At 39.7% G+C, this 14431-nt stretch overlaps 1 protein-coding gene across 19 annotated transcripts in view; it reads left to right on the top strand.

Moving 5' to 3' along the window:
* The window catches only part of PCMTD1 (protein-L-isoaspartate (D-aspartate) O-methyltransferase domain containing 1), a 35400-nt gene extending 23738 nt beyond the window's left edge, over positions 1–11662 (top strand). For 17 of the 19 annotated variants that reach the window (XM_081204941.1, XM_081204948.1, XM_081204937.1 and 14 more), the window contains 4 exons: positions 1948–2119; positions 3075–3095; positions 8085–8208; positions 9058–11662. In XM_081204941.1, coding sequence (XP_081061067.1) covers positions 1948–2119; positions 3075–3095; positions 8085–8208; positions 9058–9428 — 688 coding nt within the window. In that variant the 3' untranslated portion in view covers positions 9429–11662. Of the gene's footprint in view, positions 1–110; positions 130–1947; positions 2120–3074; positions 3096–8084; positions 8209–9057 lie in introns of those variants that run through there. The other 2 variants (XM_081204947.1, XM_081204946.1) reach the window with 2 other exon arrangements.
* The last annotated feature ends 2769 nt before the right edge of the window (positions 11663–14431 follow it).

Genomic DNA, 14431 nt, shown 5'->3' with positions numbered 1-14431 from the left:
GCATCTTTTCAGCTTGCAAACGCGGCAAACCCGGAAGTGTATACTTCCGGGTTTCACCGCACACACAGAAGTGCTCGATCGCTCCACACACATGCGTGGAAGAGGCGCTCTAGTTGCCGACTTTTCAGGGTAAGTTCTGATACCTCAATCTGCATGCATGTAGGTGGAAAGTGAAAGGATGAAATGGAGAAAATGGCTTTGTGCTTTTTGGTTTTTTAATTGGCTCGTATCTGTGCTTGGTGCACCTTTTAGTGACCTTGTGTCTTTCTTCTGCCTTTAGTAGCTCTATCCTCTTGTGGATTTCTCACATCAGTGTCCTATGAATCTAGGCAGAGGTAGCTGATGTGGTGCACTCCAGGTGTTGAACTACAATTACCATCAGCTCCAGTCAACATGGTCAGTTGTCGGGGATGATGGGAGTTGTAGTTTTGAATAATTTTTTATGTATAGGTGACAAATGAAGAGTTGGAAGCCCTGCCTCTTTTTCTCTTTTTTATTCTTCTTTTATTTTCTATTTTCTTCTCTTTTTGTTTTTATTTAGATTAGCTAGTTACCTTTTTGTATTGAAAGAAGATATTCGGTAGTTGATATTAATATTTGTATATCTTAATTTAAGCTTTAATCAAAAATCTATTAAAAACAAACAAACTCACTTCTCTGTAGTCAAAATGCTACCAAGCATGTACAAGGGGGGAAGCCACCCCAGTGATAACTAGTCATGCTCAGTTGGGATTGAACTGTTGGGACATCAAGTTAGAAAAAAGGGAGAGAGTGGTAATGGGAGTGGAGTGGCTGGAAACCTGAACAGGAGCACTCCATGCTGCAATACCTTGTTTCAGATTCTCCTTGTCATAGCTGAAAAGGTAAAGGGACCCCTGACCATTAGGTCCAGTCGTGGCCGACTCTGGGATTGCAGTGCTCATCTTGCTTTATTGGCCGTGGGAGCCGGCATACAGCTTCTGGGTCATGTGGCCAGCATGACTAAGCCGCTTCTGGCGAACCAGAGCAGCACACGGAAATGCCATTTACCTTCCCTCCGGAGCGGTACCTATTTATCTACTTGCACTTTGATGTGCTTTCGAACTGCTAGGTTGGCAGGAGCAGGGACCGAGCTACGGGAGCTCACTCCATCACGGGGATTCGAACCACCAACCTTCTGATCGGCAAGTCCTAGGCTCTGTGGTTTAACCCACAGTGCCACCTGCGTCCCCTTGTCACAGCTAAAAAGAGTTAAAAGATTAGAAGTGGCAAAACAGAACAAATAATAATAATAATAGGAACAACAAGTAAAACAAGATCCAGAGACAGTATCATCAAAATTCTTAGATTTTTTTTTTAACCCCACAGCAAATTAAAAACTAAGAGAAGTTGACACAGGCCCAACTTTCTTTTTAAAAATGAATATTTTTGCCATATATTGACAGATCATTAAAGAAGGGGGCAAGGCAGGATTTCTTTATGTCCAATTATTTGAAAAGTTGTTCTGAAGAGTGGAACTGCAGAGTTCTCACTGACTCGGTGCATATAATTAGGGAAGGTTTTCAATATGAACTACATGTTATGAATTCATATAAAGGGATCTTGTCAACTAAAGGCAATGTGTATATATTTGAATTTGAATTTATATGTAAGTAAAACACATTCAGAGATTTAAGTCCAGTGAAATGAATGAAACTTAAAATGTGCAGCTGTAACTGAAATTTGGCTATAATAAATGTAGATGTATTGTGTTCATGGTAAATCTAAGTACTGTATACCATCAAGATAATGCAGTTGCAGTAAGTGGTATTCATTACAATAAACTGTCCATACTCCCGCTGAATTCCCATTAGTTCTCAAATTTCTCTGATATGCCAAAGGACAACTAAAAAGTGCGATTTTAAGTGCAATTTAGTGTTTTTCTATAATGGTATCTATAAAAACACGAAATGTTTGTTTTATCCACAGATTTGAATTTTGTGAACCTGCCTTCGTAGTTGGCAACTGCTTGCAAATCTCATCAGATAGTCATCAATATGACCGGATTTACTGCGGAGCTGGTGTACAAAAAGACCATGAGAACTACATGAAAATATTATTGAAAATTGGGGGCATTCTAGTTATGCCTATTGAAGATCAGGTGATTAAGTATGTTTGTCATGTGTGTTTAGTTGTAACAGATAAAAAGTAGTTCTCTTGTGTGTGGACTCGTAATGACTTTCTTAATGTCAGTTGCCTCAGTACAGTGAATACAAAGGTATTTTGTAAACCTTAAAGCAGAGAATAGCAACATCGAAACAATAGACCACATAATCTCACTCTTCTCTTTCCTTTGACTTCCAGAGATCCCAGTTGTGCACATTATAGCTTATTAGGACCATCCCTGGCCTTTAGTCAATTTTTTTCTGACAGAGCCCCCCTCTGGTTTTGTTGTGATACAAAAACTGAGTGGCCAATTAATGTGTTCATAACAACAAAAAGCTTATATATACAGGAGTCCTCTATCCTACCTTCAGACAAGCTATCTATCCCTGCTCTTAAATTAACACTGTTATCAAGGCATCATCATGCTGCAGTTCAGCCTGTTTAAGAATGCACTTTGATTAGTGACTGCTACCCTTTCAGTGCTACTACTGCTATTTATAGTTTTATGTTCAGCATTGTTCAGTTAATCTCTTAAACTGAGCTTTAGCTAGCTATGGTAATGTTATCAAAATAGCATACCTTTGACTTCCCTGTGACTGGATCCCACGCTGCTTTGCTAATGTTTGAATAAAGCAATTGCTCAGGACATGCAGATCATCCGATAAGTCTTGCATGATTTCATTATTCATTTGTTAGCAGGAGTAGCAAGGGATCTAGCCAACAGGTAAGTGCACCCAACCGTAATTCAGAAATTGGTCCTTTAAAAATCCAGACAAATTAGAAACTATGGACTCAGAGTGAATATATGTTTTAAAGCACAGTGTAATGCTCAGTGACCAGCAAACTGGGACATTTCTTTCTCTTTCCTTTTCAGTCAAGGACAGAATGTTTTGAAAAGCATGAAACGTTTAGTGATACAATAATACTTAGTACTTATTTTTCATTCATAGATATCAAAGGGCTTTTCTACGGTGAGTATAATTATCTCCATTTTACAGATGGGGATGTGTAGGTACACTGATACATGACTTGCTCAAGCTGACAGTATCCCTAAGAAGCCTGCCTTGCTCAATAAGTTACCAAATACCTTTAGAATAAGAATGCTCATCAATTAAATATTATACAACTTTATAATTTCTCCTCAATACACAAAACAGCTCATTCTACTACTATATTTTAAGGAAGCATGGATGCTTTTTGAATTGAGAGGTTTACATCATACCACTCTTGTTCAGTAATCACTGATAGCTATCCATTAAGGAAAAACAACACTGGACTGAAGCAAAGGCTTTCAAAATAAATAGTTGTATTGCGGATCTGCCCAGAGGATTGCAAGCTTAATACGTTTGCAGGGGAAATTGGACAGGTAATGCTGACTTAACAGATCTTTAATATATAAAGTATTGAGGAATTTTAAAACCAATAATGAAAACTGCTGTAATTATGTCTTCTAATTCCATCCTTGGAAAACACCAAAGGAGGGCCTCTTAAGCAAATTTGTGCGCTCTCAGCAATGTGAACACTTATCCTTTTCCCCCCATCAGATATACACAACTAGTTTTAATTATGCATCTTTAATTTCTGGATATTGTGCATATTAATATATGTATTTAAATACTCATTGTCCTGGGCAATTCATGGATTTGCATGCATCAGTCAAATTTGCATTTCAGTCAATGATATAATTGTACCAAAACATTCCAAAAGTAGCTGAGTTTTCTTTGTTTATATCAACCCTGCAAATTAATGTAGACCTGCAACCCTTTTTAAAGTTAGCAAGAATACATAAAGTGTTTCTAAAAGTAAACTGGGAATTATGTGAAATATGTTTGAATGTAACAGAATAAATGTAGGCTCCCTGTTCCGCCAGTTAAAAATATGTTCTCTTCTTTTTCTCAAGGTGAGAAGTACTAGACAGTGACTTAGTTTGGATAATCATTTCCAGGCTTATTAAGATGAAAAATGAGCAAGCCGTATGCCTCCACATAGTCACTGCAGGCACAAGCAATCAGACCAGGAGGCATCTAATTAATCCAAGTTCTTTGAGTAGTCTCTGTGGAGCCCCTTATGGGTTCTGTACCTCTCCACAGAGCTTCTTTTGAGAAGACTCTATAGCTAGGCTCTAATTTTAGCATGTGCCTTCCTCCCCCATGCATATATTAAGGGGCATGATTCCCTCTCCTCCACTTTCTTTCATGTCACAGGACACACCTCATATGAAATCTTTTGAAGACTTGATAACTTAAGTAGATTCCTCCACTCCCCAATACTATTATTTCACAAATGCGGGTAGAGATGCCCTCAGAATCACCCTTCCCAAAGTTTCAATGCTTTTCCTCCTCCTAGTCAGTTTCCGGTTTGGCCTGCACCAAAGCTGTCTTTCCTTTAACCCCTTGCATCTCTTGTCATCCTGCTCAGCCTTGCTATCTTACTGTTGTGTGTAGTGTTTCTCAGTGTTTATGAGTCTCTTCCGTATTTTTTCATCTGTTTAAAGTAAAAAAAAGTTCCTTTTATTCTGAGGTTCATTTTATGCTTTTCTATATGCTACAGTCATTTGTTTTCCATTTTCCTTTTTTCCTTTTGTTTTGACTATTCTTTCGGCGTGACCACTTTGTCACTGGGCTTCAGCCCTTCTAAGGTCCCCCCCCCCAAAAAAGTGTAAAACCTGTGGTCAATGACACCAAGACATTGCTGCTTCAGCCATTCTGATGACAGCCTTCAGGCATGCCAGTGCCATTAAAAAGAGAAGGGAGCTCCTCTTTAAACAACACCCCATTGCAGATTCCCACATACAGAACTGCCTATATCAGCGGCAATCGCCGCGCAAGGGTAGCCAACGTGGTGCCCTCCAGATGTTGTTTGCTCGAACACTCATCAGCCCCAACCAGCACTGCCCCAGCTCTACAGCTACTATGCTGCCACCACCTCTATATCAGGGACAAGATATGCCTCAATCAGCTGGTGTGAATCTCAGCTGATTTATCTGCTGATGATTTACAGCAGTGTGGAAAACCTCAGTGATGGGATTGTAATTGCCTTAACTTACAATGCAAAGTCTCTGCTGCCATTGCTTCATTACTGAGTGCTGAGGTCTTATCCCAGCTGGCTGCACCACAGGCAACTCTTGTTATTATTTGAGGGTGATAAAGGAATTGGTGCCAGCAGCTTTCTCCCACGCTTTTCCCCACACTTCTCGCTTAGTATGGAAGATTGTTTTTCCTTCAGGATCAAAGCTATGTAGTTGCATTGGTCTCAGCAGACTTTTCCCACAGTAACTCAAGTGCATAGATACCATATCAAAGCTGAAGAGTCTCAATGCCACTATCTATCCCTGCTGCATTTTTCAGTGGGGGCTTTACTGTTACTGCCTTTGAATCCTTGAAGAATCTTCTGCCTGAAGAATCCTTGATATCAATGTCACTCCCAACTTCTTTTTATTTTGCTTTCCTCTTTTCAATGATAGCTTCACTTGGTATTGACACTGAAGGAATCATTGAGCATTCATTAGGTTTCCTTTCATCTAGCTGCGGCAGCCCTTGAAGTGTTTGGTAGTGGCAGCATCTGTGCATTGCACATAGCATTAACTTTTCATGTCACCAACATTTGGGGCAAAGAGGTTTTTCTTTGTTCTTCCACAAACGGCATCTTTCAAGATTGGTGCCCCGGTGCTAGAACATATAATCAACTATTAGATAACCGTTGTAGGTGTAGAGGTGACTGATTAACTACTGTTTGGACCAGAAGTCCAGATTCACTTCCTACAGACTTCCTCAAGACCAAGAACCGCTACTTTATGTAAGAAGGGCCATTAATATGTCTGCTACCCTTTGTGCAGTGAAGTTTAGTAATGGTATAGACTTTCAGCACCAACTGTGCACATTGAGCAGCAGTCTGGGATTCAGAGAAATGTTGACAACAACACATTTCCTAGGGAGTTGCACCATTGAGCCCTCTAGCCTCCACTTCTATGTGACAGGGCTTTGTTGATGGCATCTTCTTCACTTCTGTAGTCCCTTTTCAGGTGGCAGTATGCACTCATGATAGCTAACCCTTGCACAACAACTCCCCTTCTTCCCATAGCTAGTCTTTCTTGGGTTGACCCTCACAACCTAATATTCATCCTAGTTTTCTCAATCCAGAAAAAAAGGAAATGATTTCATGCCTTGGTTATTTGCCACACTGTGTTTCTAACTGGCCAGCATCAGACCAGCTTTAGTTTTTATCTGCCATAGCCACTGCTCAGCTTGTGCTCACAGTGTGTTTTTCTGTATTTTAAATTTGTTGCCACCTTGCAACAGTCCTGTTCTGGAGTGGGTTTATTAGCACTCCATGAGGGTTGTTGTTGCTGCTCCTCATTTTTCTTAGAAGAGTCTCATTAGTTGCAACCCTTGACTCAACAGTCTCTAGGTAGGTGCCTCCTTCCAACAGGCCTTGCTCAACTTGTTTTTTGTGCCTGCCCCTACCTTCAGGAACAGCCTATTACTCTACCCATGTGTGTAGCTGTGCAAAGACTACAAAGGAAATGGACATGTTGCTTTCCTGTACCCATAATTCTTGTGAGTGAAAATATGTGTGGACACGCAGCCTGTCCTTTCCATCCTCAGGGGTTAGTGTGTCTTGGAATTTTTAGATTGTTCAATTTTGGGCCTCTGTGTTGTTCAAAAATTTGAACTGTGCACATAGCTGGTGGTAGTGCAGTATCCACAAAATGCAAGCCTAGCTGTAGAATCTTCCAGGAAGACACTTTGCACAGGTGCAAAACCTGTATGTGTGTGTGCAAAGATGACTACACAATGAGCTAAAGGTACAGGTAAGCAACCAGCACTTTCTCTTTTCATCGCACCAAGAAATTAGAGTTGCCAACTTCAGAACAATATTTTAAATAATGGTTTAAGTTAGTTAATATCCTGGGTGGTTTGAAAGATGGTAACCATAATTTCTCAGTTCAGCTGAAGCAGGAAGTTATGGTTAATTAGAGACTTCTGGTCTGATTGCTATAGGAGCACAGGGCAGTGTTAGAAACTGAGATATGAAAGCTAGGAGATAATGGCACTTTAAGCCTAGGTTATGGGTGCAAAAATGGAATGTCTAGGGACTTTTTTTTTAAAAAAAGCAAGAATACAAAGCTGAAAATGAATGAACTGCAGCTACAATATTATGCTTATTTTTCACATGGTCCAGTCCTTCCCCTGCCCACCCTCCTAATATTCTTAAGAAGATCTCTTTTCCAGTCTTCAGAGAGTTACCTGGAAATGGGGAGGCAGAAAAAGGTTCTCCTTTCCTTCCACTCTACAGTTTTAATCTGAAATCATAGGTGCAGTACTTGAGCCAGAGCTCAGAAACTGCCTGCACTAATGAAATTCCCTGTCGCAAAATGCGCCTAGAACAATGGGAGTTTTGAACACTGGCACAGGGAATGGCATGCAGGAACACAAGAGTCATATCTCAGTTTATTTAACCAATATAAATAAACTGTCCAAATGTGGTTAGTGATCTCAAATGTAACAATGAACTTTGACTTATTGTTGCATGAAGAATCCAGTGCAGGCGTTGGGCTCGCATACTCTTCCTTCCTTCTCTGAGGTTGCCATGAGGGGTTTGGATATTTCCACTTCCATTTTCAATTAAGCACAGTTTAATATTATGTCTGAACCCCAGACTCTGATTAATTTTAACTGTGGCTTATTGAAACCAGCTAAGGTTGTTTCAGTAATCATATTCAAGACTAACAGTTTGTTCAGGTTCTGTCAAAAAGATAAACTGTGCTTAATAAAACACAAGGAAAAGCTTCTGATCTCACAGCTACGCTGACTGAGGAAGCATGTGATTCTGATGCTTAGCCTTGTGATGGTAAAGCTGTAGTTATGTCAGAGCAAGGCCAGCATATAAGAATTGGACAGGTGTAGATGAAGTCATGTATTTAATTGTTTTGTGTCTGAAACTTAAATGATTCCATGCAGCTAACCCAAATACAGAGAACTGGACAAAATACTTGGGAAAGCAAAAACATCCTTGCTGTTTCATTTGCTCCACTTGTGCAGCCAAGCAAGAGTGACAGCAGCAAAAATGATACTGTGGGACTTCGTAAGTACCATTTAACTCTAGTCTTTCCTTTGGGGCGCAGCTACTGATGATACTTACATAAATATTCTTAAAGTTATATTAGAATGTATTGCATCAGAACTCAGGCTTTTGGTGTTTCTCACTTCAGACAAACCATGAGCTGTAATCAACAATTTTTCTTGGTCTACCACCCACGATTTGTCTGGCGGAGACAAACCATGAGCCCAAGTTCATATGTAACATTGAAGCAAACCTTAGCCCTGGATAGCATGGCAGCTGCAGAACTGTGGGAAAAGTGTAGTGGCTGCAGTCTTCACACCATGAACCTGCATGTTCATCATTATTTGATCTAGCATTACCTATGAACTGAGCTACATTCTGTTTAACATGATCTGGTTTAAAAATATGTGATTAGGGGAACCTATTTGAAGGAACTACATAATAACTCTATGGCCCCACTCTTTTGATAGAATTCTCTCGTAATCTATCAAATTTTGGGCAAGATAGTCATGAAAAAGTGACATGATATTATTACCCACCCACCCCCAATAAGTGGGCAGGCCAAACCTCATGCCATATCAACAAAGTGCTCTTGACTGTCCATTTCAAAACTGCAGCATGAGTCAGTGGAACTGCTGCTCAAGGAAGAATAAGTCTAAAACTCTGTTGGTTCTGTATAACTAGTTGCCTTTAACTGGATTCTGGCCAACATAACTGATCTTTGCCATCCATTTCATAGTATATTATTTTTACCTTTACTTCTTTCAAAGGTTATTTCCTTTACCTAGTTAAAAATTCACCATCGATTTGCAGTACTGCTCTTAGATAACTTGACCTAGAGAGCAATCTTAATTTTCTCTTTCTTTTCAGCCCCCTGTGCTGTTAGGAATCTACAGGACTTGGCTCGAATCTACATTAGGCGCACTCTTAGAAACTATATAAATGATGAGTTGCAAGCCAAGGGTATTATTCCAAAACCTCCACCCAAACGCAAACGCAGACGGTGCCGTAGGCGCAGGATTAACACCTATGTGTTTGTAGGCAATCAGCTCATTCCTCAGCCTCTAGATAGTGAAGAAGATGAAAAGATGGAAGAAGACAACAAAGAAGAGGATGAGAAAGATCACAGTGAAGCCTTGAAGCCAGAAGAACCCCCAATAAATTTATTGCGGGAGAGAATTATGAGTCTACCACTTCCTGAATCTCTAAAATCGTACTTGACATACTATAGAGAAAAATAATTTGTTTTAAGTAGATGTGATAATGCCTACTTGATAGATCCATTATTCTTGAAATGTAGCATTTACTAAGAAAAACATGGACAGAATTCAGTAGTCTTTCAGTAAGACTAAAGTGCAGTGATAAAATGAAACATAATTTGTCTTAACTTTGCTACAAGGACTTGCACTTGGCAGTAAACTCCTATTTTCAATTCATTTTTGGTTACCTTTTGAAAAATGCTCTTTTAACTCTGATAGAAATATATTCCAAAGCAGTATACCGCACTAATTAAGAGTTTGCATGTGATAAATCTCTTTTCCGCTCTGACAAATTTGTATTTATGAGAGTTGGTGAAATTTTATATGTGTGAATTATTGAATGACTACATTCAGACATCAAATGAGAACTGCCTGCATTAATTCTCTGGAGGAAGTTTTTGAGCATACGGGCAGTTCATCTCATGTTGAATTGGAAAACTTTATTTTTGCCATGGCTGTATCACAATCATCGTTACTGTGTTGATGTGAATGTATTCCAAGGAATACATGAGTGCAATAACTGTGTGCAGACACTGAATGAGCTGGCTTTAAAAAAATATGAACATTCAAGTTCCAAAATGTCAGTAGGCCCTGCTACACTTTATTTTATATATTCTCTTGCCAAAAGATCTCAAGAAAAGTGACTGCTTCTCTTTCAGAGCCTTAAAAAACTTTTGTTGACTATGAAAATTTTTAAAAATATAATACAACCTGTTTCTTTAACACCAGCCGATGATAGTCAACAATTTCTCAGACTTTCCAGCATTTATGAATAAGCATTTAGTTTCTTTTTTAAAGTTCATGGTACAGAAAGCATATTTCATATATTAAAGATTGTAATTTAGGTTTCAACTATTTACTACTTTGTAGAGTAGAATATGTAAAAAGATTAGCTTGTATTGCTTATTTGCATAGCTGTAATAGGATTTTCTTTTTTAAGAAAAAAGGTTAAGCAGGTGCACTTTAAGTGGAATCTGTACTTATTTAAGACAAGGCATTCAGTTCCTACATTTGCTCTTGATACTCTTCCTTTTGGAAATTATTAGCAGCATTGCAAGCTTGTATGCTTACATTGCTTGACTATATTCCATCTGCCAGCCCCCTGCTTCACTGGTTTATTTAATGGCATTGCTTGAAGGGATGGGTTTTTTTTTAATTTTTGCATGATGGACTATGTAATTTTCACTAGCTTTATAATTTAGTGTAAAATATCAATGAAGTAAAATGGAGCTCAAAATATGCTGTAAAAACTGCTGCTGTTATGGACACCTGATTTGTTTGGGCCCAATCAAAAGCATTCCTTGGGGACTATTTACTATCTAGTTATATCATAAAACAATTAAAATTCTTAAGATAAAATCAAGATATATGGTGAGCATTTTACATATTCTCAGAGCCTGATAGTTTGTAGATGGAAACCAGTTAAACAGCACCTGATCTAGCATTCATGGTTTGTAGCATCCACTTTACAATATAAATAATAACTTAATTGGTCACAGTCTATGAAATACATATTTTTAATTAACAGGTTGGATTTCATGCTTTAATTTGCCAAGTAATTCCCCCCCCCCATATTCGCAATACTGAAAATTCAGCTCCATAAAAAAATTCTTCTGGTATAACTAGCTTGATGAGTTGTTTGCAGAAAATGTACACTAATGAGTAAATATACTCATTGCTGGAAATAAGTATGCCAGCTTTATTTCACAGCAATAAAACCTATTTCCTATTATAGTAAAACTACTGCAGTAGTTCTGAAGATTTATCTGTGGGGAGCATTGACTATAGCACATCTTATTTTATTTTATTAGAAGAAATGAAGTTTTAGGCATTCTGAAATTCAAGTTGTCCTTGTATTGGAATTGCATCCTTTTTGGAATTTCTTCATATTTTTTCAGTTTTCACAGAGTAAAATATTAAATAATTTACAAGGAGAGACCTTTAGTCAGGAGGCTTTTGAAGAATGACTTTGTGTGTTTTTCCATTCTGTTGTACTCTTGTTCAGATAGATAATAGAGTAGTTATGAATATGCATTATGTAATTTTTGGAGTCACAGAAGCAATGTTTCTTTTGTGTTCGTGGGTTTTTTCACATTCTTTGATTTATATTTACTTTTAAAAGTATAAAAATGCAAAATGAATCAAAATTAAACTTTTGTCATAATTACAATAAAATGTCTGGTGATTTTGTGCTGATTAAAACTCAATTATTGTTTCTTTTTGCTTGGCTTTTTTGCTTAGTGATCTGAAGTTTGAGAATTGAACACTTGAAAGATATACTTATAATGCCACAGCTGAAAGCACTGGTGTTCTTGGGAAGCTTGAACATCATTATATCAGTATATTGCTATTTGTGTAAAATGACAAAAGGTAAAATAGCCTGTCATGACATCACGTAAGGACTACTAACTACAGTGGTACCTCGGGTTAAGAACTTAATTCGTTCCGGAGGTCCATTCTTAACCTGAAACTGTTCTTAACCTGAGACATCACTTTAGCTAATGGGGCCTCCCGCTGCTGCTGCGCCGCCACCGCCGTGTGTTTTCCGTTCTCATCCTGAAACAAAGTTCTTAACCTGAGGTACTATTTCTGGGCTAGCAGAGTCTGTAACCTTAAGTGTCTGTAACCCGAGGTACCACTGTATAACAAGCCACAGGTGCAATGAACTGGCTTGCTAGAGGATGTGATTGCTGCTACTCCGTAATTGGATTCTGTACCATGTCTCTAAGGAATAAATTCTAGAGTAATTGCCACACTGGGCCTCCTCCAGCAAGAAGGATGGATATATTTTGAATAAATGCAGGGCTTTTTTTCGGCCGGAAATCATTGGCACTATTGCCATTATAAAAGAACAAGGGAAGCATTCATGGTGAGTTTTGGCACCTCTTTTTCCAGAAACAAAACACTGGGTACATGATAATAGTAAGCATTGAGAACCTGTGATTCCAGGTGTTAGTGAACATCCAATTACCCGTCAACCCCAGCCAGAATAGCCAGTGATCAGGCAGGTGCAGTCCACCTGAGAATCTCAGGTTAGCCACCCCTCCTATATACTCTTCTCAGTTGTGTTGCCACTGCGGTGTGTGTAGCATGCATGTCTATTTCCCAATGTATCTACAGTATGGTTCCTATTCAGTCCACCTAGAGCAAAATTGGCATGCACATCTCTTCCCAGACAACCATGTTCGCTCAATGAACATGAAAGTGTAGGATAGTTGTCACGGGTGAATTAACCTTGTGTACCATCTTTCTGTGTGCAGTACTCATTCATTCATTTATCATGTATGAATTAATGTGCAGTATATGGTTGTAGATAAAAAAATAACAAAATAGTTTACATACAATAGAGGTAAGAAAGAACAGTAGAGAGAATAGTAGGTCAAACCAACCAGCAGTCTCAAGCTACATGGAAGGATGAGTATCAAAAGTTGGCCAGAGCCTTCTGATGGCCTTGCCATTCTACCCAAATTCTATAAATGATCAATGTTTTCTGCTCTGATAATGAGACCTTTGGCTGTATTCCATATTCTCTCCTCTAGTACAAGAGGTTTTGCACTATTGAGTTTTAATGAGTTTTAATGTTGCACAGCAGAAGAATCACATGTTACTGGACACTTGTGTAACAGGTTGTGCAATCTATTGCACAGCAAAGTTACTTGCAATATGCTTATGTATTTGCTTCTGCAATGGCATTCTGCTGGCACTAAATATATTGCCAGCAGAACAAGTATACCGCTGAGTGACTAACAGCGCTGCAATGGATACAACCCCATCTGATTACATCATGCAAGCTGAATGTAAATACAGTGGTAAAGGTAAAGGTACCCCTGCCCGTACGGGCCAGTCTTGCCAGACTCTAGGGTTGTGTGCCCATCTCACTCAAGAGGCCGGGGGCCAGCGCTGTCCGAAGACACTTCCGGGTCACGTGGCCAGCGTGACATCGCTGCTCTGGCGAACCAGAGCCGCACACGGAAACGCCGTTTACCTTCCCGCTTGTAAGCGGTCCCTATTTATCTACTTGCACCCGGGGGTGCTTTCGAACTGCTAGGTTGGCAGGCGCTGGGACCGAACGACGGGAGCGCACCCCGCCGCAGGGATTCGAACCGCCGACCTTTCGATTGGCAGGCCCTAGGCGCTGAGGCTTTTACCCACAGCGCCACCTGCGTCCCTCTGCAAAATACAGTGGTACCTCGGGTTAAGAACTTAATTCATTCTGGAGGTCCATTCTTAACCTGAAACTGTTCTTAACCTGAAGCACCACTTTAGCTAATGGGGCCTCCTGCTGCCGCCACGCAGCCGCAGCACGATTTCTGTTCTTATCCTAAAGCAAAGTTCTTAACCCAAGGTACTATTTCTGGGTTAGAGGAGTCTGTAACATGAAGTGTCTGTAACTCGAGGTACCACTATATTGGATTTTCTAACTTGAATAGGACATTATAATGTTATGCCAGCTTCAGTGACTCCCATTTCTAGGCCCAGTTCACAGTGCTTGTTTTGGCATTTTAAAACCCCTTCACACCCTAGGGCCAGGGGACTTGAAGTATCAGCTGTGTCTCTGCAAAAACTTAAGTGGAGGGACTCCTCACTCCCGTTACCCTTGCCATCTGAGGTAAGGCTGGTGGTGAGAGATTTCTTTTCATATATACAAGTGGTCATGAATTTGGACATCCTGGATGCCCTGGTGCACTCACGAGTCACTCCCCCTCCCCCTCCAAAATGAAGATTGAATGAAGCATTCTATTGTAGACGATAGAATAGGTTGCCATGTTTGCTTGGTAGAGTGCTGTGCGTGATGCCCATGGTAGTTTCTCTAGTTTGCAAATGTGCCCACAGGCCCCTAAAGGTTGGCAACCCGTACTCTATATGGTGACGCTCCAGTCGGAAGTGGTCCATTCTATGCCAGTTATCATTTGGTTTAAAAAACTCCACTGAAGAATAGGTTGCACCACAAGAGGGCAGTGTTGCCACACAGGTGAATTTGGAAC

Source organism: Podarcis bocagei (genome assembly GCF_964188305.1).
Source record: "Podarcis bocagei genome assembly, chromosome: 8".
Lineage (NCBI taxonomy): Eukaryota > Metazoa > Chordata > Lepidosauria > Squamata > Lacertidae > Podarcis > Podarcis bocagei.
This window is presented reverse-complemented; position numbering and strand designations above follow the sequence as displayed.